Source organism: Actinia tenebrosa, unplaced genomic scaffold (genome assembly GCF_029948245.1).
Source record: "Actinia tenebrosa isolate PJP-AT-01 unplaced genomic scaffold, QUT_ActTen_1.0 PGA_scaffold1__47_contigs__length_23844297, whole genome shotgun sequence".
NCBI lineage: Eukaryota > Metazoa > Cnidaria > Anthozoa > Actiniaria > Actiniidae > Actinia > Actinia tenebrosa.
The window spans coordinates 4,754,961-4,769,815 of NW_028292578.1; the positions used below are offsets into that span (position 1 = coordinate 4,754,961).

Here is a 14,855-nt window from a genome sequence, read left to right on the forward strand (position 1 = left end):
ATTCGTACTGTCAAAATACGGGATAAGGGTTAGAGACAAGGGGATGGAATCAGTACTCGGGATAGAGACAATGGGATGACATCAGTACTGGGGATAGAGACAATGGGATGGAATCAGTACTGGAGATAGAGACAAGAGGATGACATATTTCGCCTTATGAACTCTCTAGAGGTAATACACAATGGCTTGTTGCTTCAGTCCGTTGCGAAAAGTAGGGATGAAACTCTACGCACAACAACAACAAAAATGAAAAAAAACTGTTACACTATGAAATTATCCAGCAAATTTTCTCGCAACGGCGTTGAGTTGACAAGCAACTGGGAAATTGCACAGTGCAATAAAGTCTTTATGAAACCCTGGTGGAATGCAGATTTTATTTCAATTTACAGCGGAAATATAAATATAGAAGCAATACAACTAAATTACTGAACAATAAAAAATGTGTTAAGGTTTAAGTGAATTCCCCCCCAAAAATGTTTGCTAATAAAATGCTAATATGATTGTAGTTTATTTTTATGCACGACCTAGCATCAACAATGTGTGAAAATTCCATGACCTTTGTACCAGTTTGACACCAGTAGGCCGCAAACAGTAAATAATAAATTTCCACTCTAAAATTAAGTCCAACCTTGAGACAACAACTTAAAGTATTTTCTTCAAGTCAAAGGTAGGTAAATTCAGAGGATACAAATAAGGTACGATTTTGGAAACTTTAATTTGCATGTGTTAAGATTTAACATATTTACGCATGTACACTATGAAATAACCGAGTTTAAAATATTTTTATTTTTGGATTTAGTCTAGTTTACGATTCAACTATGAAATGTTTTGTGTAGTAGTTACAGAAGGGCAAAATTTTCTATTACAGTTTCAAGTATGGACACAGCTATCAATAACATACAACTACCATTATTTTTTTCATCATGTTTTTTTTTTCAATTGTTTCCCCTTTTTTTTAACCCTAAGATCGAGATATGGTTTCCATCTTGTTCATAGCAAAAGTATTATTGGTCCTTAATCTTTTCAGTTTCGGTAAGTACAAATCATCTTCGATCAAGTTACGACAATTCCAACACTCTTTTTTCTTTTATTTGAAAATTCAAATTCATTAGATTGTTTTCATTTTTAGGAAAACCTTTAAAGAAGAGGCATCACAAACACCTGGTCGATGAGGCGAGGAAGGGAGATTCACCTACAAAGCGACAATATCTGTATAGCCCTTACCGACACATGCTACATCATTACTTAAGGACAGATGGACGCAATCCCTACGCACGGCCATTCTACTATTACAAAACAGGCGCTCACAGACGTCAGTCACTGCCAGGGGTCCATCCACTAAAGAGCTTCCTTAGTAATCCTTACAACTATGAAGGAAAACTGACTTCAAATTTGCCAAAGTATCGCATGTATGCTGCTGAGATGGCGAACCCAAAAGCTCACTTTGACAGCCCAAAAACCCGTCCACTGAACATACGAACGACTTATAAAGCAGGTGTTCCACTGCAATCTCACCCTTCAGCCATTTCCAAGGCAGGTTTCTCAATGGATGAACCATCCGCGTCTGGAGAACAGCCCAACAGCGCCGACATGAAACAAGGAAGTTTTAAGATAGATGATGTATCAGTAAAAGGTATTTGACAACTGCAATAATAATTGATGGGGGATCTGTAAATGAAAACTTTATGCCTTATTTGATGATTTCCTAAAAGAGTTAGGTGGTTTGAGCTTTATCATCAGTTTTAGAATAAAACGGCTATAGACGGCGACTTCATCCATTCCAGGGCTCCCATTGGAGTAGCAGAGCTTTTTATTTGTTCTGAAGGGACTACCCTGGTTTTTATCTATTTTTAACTAAAGGTTTCATTCAATTCATTCAATAGAAAATCTAACTCGGCCAAGTAGCGATTGATGAAAAGAATATACATTGATTATAGAAAAACAGACATTTTTCACTGTATTTACAAGTCTTACTGGCCTCAAAAAAGAGACTTGATTACGCTAACGAACGACTCTGTACTATAGGAATACGGTATAGAAATAATCAAAGTTTACTTTCAAAGATACATGATAGGACACCATTTTCCTTGTTATAACAATACCGACTGACAGAATGGTGTTTCTTTTGGCAGGTTTTGGGACATATCAGGTTAAGGGTGATCAAGTTGAAGTAGACATTAACATTAGAATCACACCTGAGGAAGGAGGTCATACTGGATCAGGGGGAGGCAGTGGGGAAGCTAAACCAACACCTGGGGGTGGTGGAGAAACTAAGCCAACATCAGCACCAAGTGCTGCAGAGAGCACAAACCCACAAGGAGGTGAAGTCAAGCCAACATCACCAAGTAGCGGCGGTGAACAAAGTACCACATCAAGTAGCGGCGCTACTACACTAACACCATCAGCGGGGGGAAATGAAGGTATGTATTTTGATATCTTTACGATCTTTTTCAATATCTGAAACCTCGACGAGGTTTGATCTTTCTTTGTATAAGCAGTTCAAAGAAGATTTTCCTAAATTTTCATTCATTACCGCAAGGATTTGCTATCCAAAGTTCTAGATGTTCCACGTAGAGGTTAAATTTTTAAACATCTTAGCTTTATTTTTGCGAGCAGTTGGACCCGAAATTAAGTCACTTTAGCTGTAGCCGAAAATGAACAGATTGTGCTACCTAAAAACTAAATGAAGTAGAGATTCTATTGTCAAAACAAAACACATTCTTTCCCTTAAATAATAAACATTCTTAACATAATTTTGATAAAGTTGTATTTGTCAAAGATATGCCATTAGATATTAATGTGTTTGATGGATTTTCTCGGAAGATGTCTCTGCATTTGAACAAGAAGCACTCAAAGCGCACAATGATTACCGCGCACGCCACGATGCTCCACCTATGACACTCAACAAAGAAATGAATAAAGAGGCTGCTGAGTGGGCAGAGGAATTAGGAGCTAACGAAAAGTTTGAACATTCTCCGAGTGACAAGAGGAAAAATCAAGGTGAAAATATTGCTGCTTGGTGCGACGCTAAAGGAGAAACTGCTACACAAGTTACTAAAAGATGGTAAGAAATTCATGTAGAGCGGTTTTATATCGCCTGTGAAAGAATTACTCAACGGTGTTTTTTATTATTATTATTAATATTATTATTATTATTATTATTGTTATTATTATTATTATTATTATTATTATTATTTTAGCTGTTACTAACAAATTATACGACTTTGTTTTCGTTTCATGGGCCAAGTAAAGCCATTTTAATTTTACCCGTTTTCTAAACCAAACTTATAATTTAACTAGTTGGAGATTCCTGATGAAACTGCGCGATAGCTCACTAAACATGTTTAAATCAAACTACCTCAGGGAAGCCATTAAAAAAAAGTAAGAACGTGAAATAGAGAAATTAATAACCAAACAAGGTTAGAGGGTGTGAACGGGGTTGAAGGATTTATTCAAAGGATAAGATTATTTATCCAATATATATCCCAATTCAGCAATTCTTTGCAATAGTAGGTTGTTTTTAGTCGGTCTAAATTCTCTGGACTTCGAAAAGGCGAACATACCTGGATTACAGACCCATTTACCTAGTGTTTAAGCTTCACTTGAGCTTCAAAATCATTATTCAAAATTAGTATAAACACACAGGTGATTAATTATTGAAAATCTCGCGCGCTGATTGGTCGAGAAACTCAGATTATCACACTATAATCACCAGCGATAATCCAAAATGGCGGCCAGCGGCTTTGTTGTTTTAAATGTGTCTTTTATCTTCTTTTCACACTAAACACTTCGGAATTCCACGGACCAAGGACGCAAAGAACCCCTCCTGGCACCTTACACTAAACATGCACAGTCTCATTCATAAGTTATTGTAAAGTGGTTTTGAACGTATCGATATCGAAAAGAGCGCTATATAAATCATATATCAAAATCATTTTGAACAATTTCGAGTCTAGCCTTGAGAACAAAGACTTTAAATTTTTTCTGAAATACAATGATCCTTGAATGGAAAATTGAAGGTAGTGGGTCGATCATGCACCTGGTCTGCTGATTGGGACTGTCAGTATGTAGTTGATGCAGTTTCTCTATTTTCAGGTACGATGAGGTGTGTGATCCAGGATATGACTTCAGTCGTAATGACATGGACTGGGGAGCCGGTCATTTCACTCAGGTTGTCTGGAAAAAGTCTACCGAGCTGGGAATTGGATTTTACGACAAGAAGCGTGATGATGGATGGGTGTGCCGAACGATCGTGGCTCGTTACAGAGAGCCAGGTAATGGAGGTGGCACGTTTCTAGAGAATGTCAAGAAAGGATCGTTCGACAAAGCTAAGGATTGCACTAAAGAATCCAAGAGATACAGAGTGCTTTATTAGTGATTATTGATTGTTTGTTTATAAAAAGTGGAAAATTGGAATATGATTAAAATAATAATTTAAGATGAACAATTAATATAGTTTTAACTCTATTTGCATTCAACGTGTCTTAATTCGTTTGCTAACTTTTTTTCACTTTTTACTTTTCTCCTTTTTTTTCCATTCATGTTTTTTTTTTTTTTGTTTTTTTTTTTGTTTTTTTTCTTTTCTTTTCTTTTTACTTCATCATTTTTTTGTTATCTTATCTTTCTGATTACCTTTCTTTCATTCGTTCATTCGTCCTTCTTCTTTTCAATGTTTTCTTTCTTTCCAACAATCTCTTCTCGTTTAATTCTCCTGTATTGAGTACTTACTCAGTACACCAGGTGAACTGCACCTGTACCGAGCCCTAGGGTAGCACGTGAAGCCTTGATTAAGACGAGAAAGTAAGATATTATATGAAAGGATTTTTGGCCAGTTCAAATATATACCTAATTTTGTATATATATATAGATCCCGTTGATGCAATATCCTTTAATCTAAGTATCAGTAATATACATAGCATATAAATCTAGACTATTACAATTTTTCGATTCGAATATTTCAGTTTTGGCAATGTTTAAACTAGCTGAACAAAAATCAAAACATTCAGATAGAAAAATATCAGCAGCCACCTGTAAGACACCAGCAAGGGTTTCGTCACAGATAACTATTACCCACAGAAAACGGGTTAGAAGCGGGGAAAAAATTAATTAAACTATGACAAGGATCTAAAGAAGTAAATCAAACCAATGTTTTTGATACAACATCATTGATACATGATAAAAGTATAATCACTAGTGTAAAAGGTAAGATAACATCAGATTTAACATTAATATGGGGAAAGCCCAATTACCGGTAAATTGGCGTAAATTGGCTCTCTTCGCTAAATACTTCACAATCGCCCTCCTTAAATTCGAATTTTTTTTTTTTTTTCACGGTTGAAATACTAAAATTATTATAATGTGTTAAAGATTGGCTCGATAAAAGAGAGAAAAAACATTAGAAATGTACATTTAACGGTTTTTCTTCGATTGTTTATTTATTTTGTTTTCGATCTTACAATATTATATTCCAAGAGTAAAAGTCAGATAATATTTTTTTATTACAGTAAACCTATCAGAAGTCGGCAAGTGCATAAACTAAGTGAAAATTGGTAAGAATCAAGCTGTTGAACAAGACGATCATATTTGTAAGATTTGTCTTTTAGTGAGCGTATTTATAGCGTATCTAATTGATCACCTTCCAAGAGTATATTCTCATCAAAGTAAGTCAAATACAAAGATATCATAGCATTTGGATGTTTCAAGCATTGACCCTTGAATGGTTCTTAAAGCTCGATTGCTTCTATAACAAAGTACTCACTTAAACCTATAGAAACAGCTGGCATTATTCCAAGAAGTTCTGCCGTCAAACGGTCTCTATGTCTTAGCCCGGGTGTTAAAAGCAATGCATACATTGGTCAGAAAAGAACAGCCTCCCTTGGTTTTGACCCTTATTAACTGCTTATCTTCTCAAGCGTTATTGATAAACAAAGCAATGATACTCAAACGAATATATATCAAGTGGAGAAAACATTGAACCAAACTGAATGGGTCGTTTAGTGCAAGGGGTCCACAACCCCATGCTTTATGTGTCAATTTTATATTCCCAAACGTACCTAGAGGTGAATAAATATATTTCAAATTGATCCTTACACGAACGTTTGGTGTAAGTTTTGTTTCAGAGAGTACAATGATTCTGATTGGTGTGGTCCTGGTAATGGTGTTCGAGTATACAGAGGGCTCAGTCTATGCCAATTATGGTAACTATGGTTCTGTTTTTGATCCTTTTTTAATCAATCAATCAGGACCTCCAGCATTACAGGTCTCAGCTGCACTGTTCAACATTTAAAAAAATTTCAAACTTATAATGTTGATTGTTTGAATTGATCAGTACCTTGTCAGTAGTCTTGAGCCACCAGTGCCCCAACTTACTTAACAGTTTTCACTTTTTCAGCCCTAATATAAAAGAGGGAGTGACTTACGATTTGAACTCCTAAAAGATACGACGATCATCTCCGCCCTTCGTTATTTGGGAATAACTCCTCATCCCCTGGAGGGGGAGGGGGAGGAGGTTGTTGCATTCCTATAACTTTATTTCTTTCTTATAACACACTTTTTTCTCCCATAGAAACATCATTAAAATAAATGAAGTTTTTTCGGAGAAAAAAGAGTGTAATGAGAAAGAAATAAAGTTATAGGAACCAGCCCAGACAAAATAGTCTACAGACTTTACACACTTACAAATCAATTGATTTATACAGTACCCCCTTCTCTATTATCGCAACTCCTTTTCTATTTTCTTATTCCTTTTTTGCAGGTTACGGCCAACGTTACCCTAGCTATCCATGGAGTTATCAAACACCGTATCAATTTAATGATCAACCAAGACCATTGCCCCCGCAGAGACCAATAATAACACCACAGAGACCAGTAATACCAGGATCACCGCAGTGGAAAAGATTACAATTTATTAAGAAATATCAAGCATTTCAAAGAAGTAGAACTGGAGGTATCGAGTTTGGACCCAAATCTAAAGGTATACATGTGTTTATTTTATTTTTTTATTATTCATCTATTATTTATTTATTTATTTTGGTTAGACTGAGAGTAAATGTACGAAACTATATCTGCGCATGCTCTAAATCCGTATGCAAAACGTCTTCATGTTATTGTAAAAATTTAACTTTCAAACATGCCTGATAAATTGGACTTCACAAAATGCCAAAACTTCTGAGTGTCCGTGATTGGAAGTTAATGCTAATTCTTTCATATTGTGTTTGTTAATACAGTATCTTGGTCTGACAAAACTATACTCTTAAATTTTCTTGTAGAAAACGTACGCGCAAACGTTTTTCTCTAATTTCGTCGATCCCACTAGTATCGTTTATTACGGTAGTGAATACTTAGTTCGTTATCATGAATATATAAAAAAAGTGAAACCGTGAGTCCTGGCATCTCGTTCCCTGAGGTACTCCTTTGAACATGGTCTATAATGAATTAATAAGTGTTTACTAATATTCTGATTGGTAAACGATTGTTAGAGATACTATGGTTTGAGAAAGAAGCATTGACCCATCACAACAGCCATCGACACCTCCACCAAGTCGATGGTCTGACCTTGGATCACGACTTAAGCCGACAAGCTGCACAATTCGCCCGTAGCCTGGCAGACAGCATGAAGATAGAACATTCCAATGTCATTCAGAGACTAAATCAACATGAGAACATAGCAGTGGGGTGTAGGGTAGCAGGGCCAGGATTAACCGCGCTTGAAGCAGTCAAATATTGGTAAGCAATTTGCTAGAACTTATATTTGGGGAGAAGAGAAGCCATAACTATCAAGGTGATTTTCCCTGTACGTAATACAAACAATTTCAATCCATTACTGATCTCATCGTGTGAAGTTTTGAAAAGTGACCCTAGTTCCCAAACGAATTTACACATTAGAAAAATCTCTCTCCCTTGTTATGAATTACGAAATATAAAGCAGTTTTTCATTATTTTAAACTGAGAAAATACTAGAGACATAGTTTTCTCTCCTGTTTGCTCAGCCTCCGAAACGTTTAGATTGAAGTATAGATTTAAAACGAAAAAAGAACTGTTTCATTTCCCGTTCAAAAATTTGTTTCCCTTTTTAATCTGTGGTCGAAGCACGCGCGGAAAACGAAATGACGCGAGCGTTCTAGATACTCACATCTGTAATAGTATAGCATTATGACCAATCACAGCGCACTTTAGAATTCTATAATGACTTGCAAAGTATATAGATCTAATGTCAATATCAACGCTTTCGTCATTTCTCCTCCTCTTGCTGCCAGACATTTTTTCTGCTTGTATTGATAAACCGTAGTCATTAATTTACAACACGGTTTTATTGTTTATCGGTTAGTTATATGCACCCGGATTGCTTATCTTTAGGTTGAGATCACAAATTACCCTACCTTTGTTGTTTGACAAGATTGACCGAATGTCGGATTTGTGTTGCAGGTACCAAACTATTTGCTATCACAATTGGGTACAATCCCAACCAAATGCCAAAGCCCGTCCCTTCACAAATATGATCTGGAAATCTTCAAATAAGTTTGGCATAGGTTTTGCCAGATTCAAGACCAACGATGGCTTCAACTGTAGCGTAATAGTTGCTCGGTATTCCCCTTCGAATGGACAAAATAGTGATTTCAGTAGTAATGTTAATAAGGGATTGTTTGAGCCTGTAAGCTGTCAATATGTCAATAACAGGGATAAACCTGACTTCATTGAACCAGACGAAAAAGATTGTAAAGTATCAAACGATCATCACGGCCAGATCGTTAACCAAGACGCCTCGTGTACCTTTAGCCAACTGTTTAGCGCTTTCGGGGCCTCAAGGAGAAGAGGAAAGCTTTCTTTTAGAGTTGTGCTTTAAAAGGCTTGAAAATAATAAAAATACTAATGACTTTTTAATATCTTTTGCATGGTAATTGACAATAGAAAATATTCTGTAATACTGACACGCAACGGGCAGAGACAACTGCCCGTATAGGTCCGTATCAGATTGGTCTCTTTTAAGAAGTGGTCAATGCAAGTGAAAGGAAGTGTCCTTATGGGAGAAGTGTCTGTAGCAGACCGGTGTCCGTATTATAGTGGTCTCTTTTAAGAAGTGATCAATATCCAGAATGAAAGGAAGTGTCCTTATGGGAGAAGTGTCTGTAGTAGACCGGTGTTCGTATTATAGTGATCTCTTTTAAGAAGTGATCAATGCAAGTGAAAGGAAGTGTCCTTATGGGAGAAGTGTCTGTAGCAGACCGGTGTTCGTATTATAGTGATCTCTTTTTAGAAGTGGTCAATATCCAGAATGAAAGGTAGTGTCCTTATGGGATAAGTGTCTGTAGTAGACCGGTGTTCGTATTATATGGGTCTGTTTATTTAACAATTAGTGAATATCGGGGAATATTTACAGAGACGCGAGTCTTCGATCGAGCGGCGAGGTAAATATTCTCCGATATTCACTGAGCCTGAGGCAAATAATTGTTTTAGTATAAATACACAGGTGATTCTTTCAAAAAAAAAAAAAAAAAGGAAAAAAAAGGAAAAAAAAGAAGATAAAAGACATTTTTCCGGTAACAGCAACAAAGCGGCTGGCCGCCATTTTGGATTATCGCTGGAGGTGATTATCGTGTGATAGTGTGAGTTTCTCGACCAATCAGCGCGCGAGAATTTCAATAATCACCTGTGTATTTTTACTAAAAGAGAATAATCCAGGTTGAGGTGGTCATATGATAGTACGGCTTATTTAAAGAGCTCTTGATTATAAACGGATAGCCAAACCCGTTTTCAGAACATGGACAAGTCTTGTGAACGTATCCCTTGACTATTTAGGTGTTTAGGTTTCTACATAGTAAAAATGACCTTCTTTGATACAACCTTTGGCCTTTTTCAAATGATAAAGATTGTACTAAAATTCAAAATAGCGAAACGTTTAACGATAGGCTAGCCTATAGTTGATATTAAGTGGGCCAAAAGAAACTACCAAAAGGATGGTGGGGGGGGGGGGGGGGGGGGAGGGGGGAGGGGGGAGGGGGTAAAGGGGTTAAGGCGTATCAAGCTAGAGAACCTTTAGACATGGCAAGTAAATGGCAAGCTAATCAATACTAATTTTACAATACGTGAGACAAAAGCACTAGCAATAATTTTCATTTCAAATTTTTAAATAAAAAACGACGAGAAATTATGTCATTTTTCAACACTTATTAAATTCTTGGAGCCATTCAAACAGCTGGTGCACTTGAAATCCGTTAACCTGATTTGTTGGTTTGAAGTGATGTTGCAGGATTTGGTTTATTATCACCATCACCATTTATTCATTTCACCTACAAACAAAAAGGTATATCACTTTCCACACCAAGATCTCGAACAAGGTATTGTGTTGTTATTGTTTTTTTCTTTTTTGGTTTTATTTATTTATGTTTTTTGAAATTCAATAAAAAAACATACACAATTTGAAAAGACTGTATAAAATATGATAAAGATGTGTTTTTGTCACTTTATGAAATGACAAAGACACTTTTCTGATGTTTTTTGTCTATTAATGTCAATCTAAATGTTGTTTAACGCCGTTTATTTAGAACAGTTATGTAGAAAGGATATTTGCAATCACGTTCCAAGATGACAATTCAGTAGGCGAATAAAGTGTAGGGGCTACAGGACCTATTTTTTGTGCCAGTATTCACAGAAAGACAGCAAGATGATGTCTTTAGTGAATGTCACACGTAAATGAACTGCGGAAACACGAACGAAGAACCTAATTTTACTGCCTTCAGTACAGTCCAAAAAATGTCGGTCGTTCAATCGTTTTATTTCATAGTTTTTCTTCTTTTAAAAAAAGACGATTTATAACAGAAAGTACTGTCGTCACAACAACTTCATCGAAAAATCAAAAAGTAAAAGTTTGCAATAGCAAAGTCGTCATGAGTATATCAGAAATTATGGGATATCCTCCCTGGTATTTTTTTCAAAACGCCCTAGTGATAGACAACCCTTAAAAAATATCAGCGATGATATCCCATAATTTCTGATATACTTTTGATATACTTGTATATATGACAAAGGGATCAGAAGTTCTGCATATCACATATATATATATATATATAGTATAAATACACAGGTGATTATTGAAAATCCCGCGCGCTGATTGGTCGAGAAACAACGGTAATCATCTCCAGCGATAATCCAAAATGGCGGCCAGCCGCTTTGTTGCTGTTTCCTAATTTTAAATGTGTCTTTTATCTTCTTTTTTCCTTTTTTTGAAAAAATCACCTGCGTATTTATACTAAAACAATTATTCACCTCAGGCTCAGTGAATATCGGGAATAATAACCTCAACTTCGTTTTGGTTATTATTCCCCGATATTCACTTCGCCTTCGGCGCCATGTTGGTTCAGATTTTTCTTTTTCGATTAAACCAACAAACAACAATTTCTCCTCACAGGTAAAGATGGCTTGGTTTGCTAGAATCATGGTGCTGGTAATATATGCCTCAGTTACTTGTAAATCTGGTTAGTAGCTTGTTGAGTGTGATGTGGGCTACCTGTGTGATTCCTTTTTTACTTATGCCGCAGCGGCCATCTTTAATTCTATTGTTTTCAATAAGAGATTATGGTATTCTGAGAGAGCAAAGATTGAAACCTTTATAGACAGTACAGATTCTAGGGTGTCTTTTTATTTAATTATACGTTATCCAATGTGAAACATCTAATAACCAATTTGGTGGTAGTTGGAGCGACATAAACACCCAAACTTAAAATCATTCGGGAAAGTAACTTCGCCACTAGATGCATTGCTTTATAAATATTTCTATGTTTTTTTCCTGGGCATCCCATAATTTAAGATGGCTGCCGTATCAGTAAACCGCCACCCAGTTAGCTCAGTTGGTAAGAGCGTCCGTCTGTTGTGCGGAAGGTCGTGGAGAAGAAGGTGCTGCCTTTGTAATTACATCTGCAAATGGTTAGATCTTCACGTCTTCTCGGACAAGGACATAAAACCGTAGGCCCCGTCTGTCTTCACTATATAACCCTGTATAAGGCGGACGTAAAAGATCCACTGGAGACGCTGGTGACGACCATCTTCGGTGCCCGTGCTAAACTCTACAGGGCCCACTTTAATTGGCAAAAAGCTGTTGTGGTCTCCCTGCCCCCAAGGAAAAAGCTAATAAATACAAATAAATACAAATACAAAAAATACAAGGTCTATTCAATGCATAAGTGCAAAGTCATCACCTTAAAAAAAGGGTTTAAATACCATTGACAATAAATCAATTTAAAAAACCGTTATCATTGTTATCATCATCACCATTATTTTTATCATCATCAAACATCCTTTTTTCGGTATATAATGGTTATTTATAAATACAACTGCAATTCTTGACTATATACTCATTTGTACATATGTAGCCTTGTTTCAGATCACATACTAATAGACAAGGCTAGTTCTGTATAAGCTGATGAGTCTTTCAGTTCGCATTGAGAAAGGGATCTATTAGAATCACCAAATTTACGAGCTATCCTATGTTTGTCATTAACAGGCCTTTCAGGACGCGTTGGAAAATTTCAGATAGCAGACAACAGTGTGAAAGGAGAAGGGACATATTCCCTTAATAACAGTACAGCTGAGATCAACCTTCATTTGTTGATTGGAAATACCTTAAAACAAGAACAACAACAAATGAAAATCCCCGTTATGAAACCCACTGAAAGCACTAAGCAAACAGGAAGAGAGTCGGGCACAGCCAACCAACCTCCACCTGGACCCGCTATTCAAACAACCAGCTCATCAAAGGATGGAAACAACCCACAAGAAAGACCGCTTAAATCTCTGCAGCCAGAACAAGAGCTTAGTGACGAGGGCAAGTATTTTTTACTTGTGTTCAATCTTCAAATTCATTGATCGAAGCCATAAAGGAATGTCTATTCAGTGCAAAAAAATTCTGTACTATTTTCCATGGCTCTCAACTTTTGGCTAGCAGAATAACTGAATTGAAATTTAGAAAAAGAGTCAATTTATGTTGTTGTTTTTTTTATAGACATGGCCTTTGCTTACGATGGTCTACGTGGGCATAATAAGTTTCGAAAAGTGCACAATTCAAAGTTATTGAAGCTTGACAAGAAAATGACCGCAGACGCTCAGAACTTTGCGAGACAATTGGCTAAACTTGGTACCCTTAAACACTCTGCACGTGACTCTCGACAAGGTCAAGGGGAAAACCTAGCCATGGGTTGTTCTAGTGGAGATGTTACGATGTCCGCTGAGACAGCAACAAAAAAATGGTAGGTAACAAGCCATTATTTTCTTTTGTTTAAAGGAATCACGGGTGGAGTAGTGCTGAAAGCGTTCGCCTCTCACCAATGCGACCCGCGGGTTTGAGTTCCGTCGGGCTTGGTGTCGTATGTGAGTAGAGTTGTTTGTTGTTTCTGTCCTGTGTTCGGGGATTTTTCTACGGTTTTCTCTCTTCACAAAAAAATCAACTTCTAAATCCTAATTCGGTTCTATCGTTCGCTAGCCAAGTGGGTTGAGAAACCTGGTATACGCTTTCCGTCCACCATGGAGTGGGCAATCCTATTTACATTTGTTTTCCTATTTAACCAGCCTTTCACTCAATCGATACATAAAAGTTTGCACCTAAATCACAAGTAGCGATCATCGAAAATTTGACCAATAGTCCCCTTCACAGTTCCCTGCACCATCTTTAAAATGTAACCGTGCCGGTCCATCGAATCGAGAACAACGGTCACCGTACAATGATAGAAACATGTGGATACTTCTCCAAGTTGTTAAAACATGTCTTATTTATATCATGGCAATTTAACCTATTTCTTATGAATTTTATTTTCAAGGTATGACGAAGTATGTAAATACGACTTTGGAAACAAGTCGTTCCAAAAGCCATGTGGTCATTTCAGTCAAGTTGTGTGGAAGGCTTCAGACAGGATCGGTATTGGTCAAGCTAAAGGAACTAAATGGGGCATGAACTGTACTTTTATCGTGGCCCGATACGCACCATTAGGAAACATAGCCAACCTTACCGGAGATAATGTAGAGAAAGGTTCATTTGATCAGTCTTATTGCAACACTGTAACACGTGCCAGTCTTGAGAAAAATAGTGGCCCTCAAACACAAGATGAGAACGAAGAGAATCCTGGATATTATCCTAACTACGGTCTAAACGAAGGATTCTTAAACGACGAGGGAGAAGGATCCAAGTTGGTTGGATTCAGAGAGAAAATACCAAGAGCTAATTTCAAGATTGAAGTCTTGTAAGCGCAAACGCGCTATTCCCTTGCATGATTAATATCCTTGTTGTAATCTACCACGTGACTGAGATCAAGCATTAAACAACCTTTTTTGTTTTAAAAGCCAAGCTACAAAATCACTCCTTTATATTCAGGGAGCCATGTTGGATGATAACTGAACTCAAGAATATTGGTTTTGCTTGAAGGAATTGAATTTTTTCCATCTAGCTGAAGTTAACATTGTTCCTATCATCCGACATGGCTGCCGTCAAGGTGATCTTGCACACCTACTGTAGTCAAAATAAATCACAACTGAGCACGGATGGCGTAGCGGTGCTCGCTTCTCACTAGTACGACACGTGTTCCATTCGCCCTCGGTGTCGCTCGGTCCTTGTTGTTTCCTGAGTCTCGATCTCCTATGATATGCTTCGAGGGTTTTCCTCCCTTCTCAATAACTATAAATTCCAATTCAATTGTTGGGCTTTCATCTCTTATGGCGGAACTAATACTATTAGGGCTTTGTTGTGACTGTACCACGCTGTGATATAACAGAAAAAAGCTCGTAGATTGTTGTTTTTTTTTTTTTTTTTTGTTTTTTGTTTTTCAATTAACATCCTGTCTGATTACGTTAGTTATACACCTCGTAATGATAAA

The 14,855-nt window shown here is 36.9% G+C and overlaps 3 protein-coding genes across 4 annotated transcripts; all 3 read left to right on the top strand.

Moving 5' to 3' along the window:
• Positions 1–591: 591 nt before the first annotated feature.
• On the top strand, positions 592–4,440 carry LOC116300112 (uncharacterized). Its single transcript, XM_089033367.1, has 6 exons — positions 592–667; positions 967–1,032; positions 1,130–1,633; positions 2,133–2,420; positions 2,824–3,064; positions 4,096–4,440. The coding sequence occupies exons 2-6, from the start codon at positions 975–977 to the stop codon at positions 4,373–4,375; spliced, it is 1,371 nt and encodes a 456-aa protein (XP_088889493.1). The 5' UTR covers positions 592–667; positions 967–974; the 3' UTR covers positions 4,376–4,440.
• Positions 4,441–5,065: 625 nt separating this feature from the next.
• LOC116300116 (ectin) lies at positions 5,066–8,880 on the top strand. Of its 2 annotated transcripts, none has more exons than XM_031708887.2 (6): positions 5,066–5,202; positions 5,505–5,549; positions 6,109–6,197; positions 6,755–6,973; positions 7,479–7,725; positions 8,425–8,880. In XM_031708887.2, the coding sequence occupies exons 3-6, from the start codon at positions 6,128–6,130 to the stop codon at positions 8,840–8,842; spliced, it is 954 nt and encodes a 317-aa protein (XP_031564747.1). In that variant the 5' UTR covers positions 5,066–5,202; positions 5,505–5,549; positions 6,109–6,127; the 3' UTR covers positions 8,843–8,880. The 2 variants fall into 2 exon arrangements, with proteins under 2 accessions (XP_031564747.1, XP_031564748.1); XM_031708888.2 differs by having other exon boundaries at positions 6,120–6,197.
• Positions 8,881–10,287: 1,407 nt separating this feature from the next.
• On the top strand, positions 10,288–14,303 carry LOC116300113 (uncharacterized). Its single transcript, XM_031708886.2, has 5 exons — positions 10,288–10,334; positions 11,405–11,471; positions 12,497–12,817; positions 12,995–13,238; positions 13,806–14,303. Exons 2-5 carry the CDS (start codon positions 11,411–11,413, stop codon positions 14,227–14,229), a joined length of 1,050 nt encoding a protein of 349 aa, XP_031564746.2. The 5' UTR covers positions 10,288–10,334; positions 11,405–11,410; the 3' UTR covers positions 14,230–14,303.
• Positions 14,304–14,855: the final 552 nt, after the last annotated feature.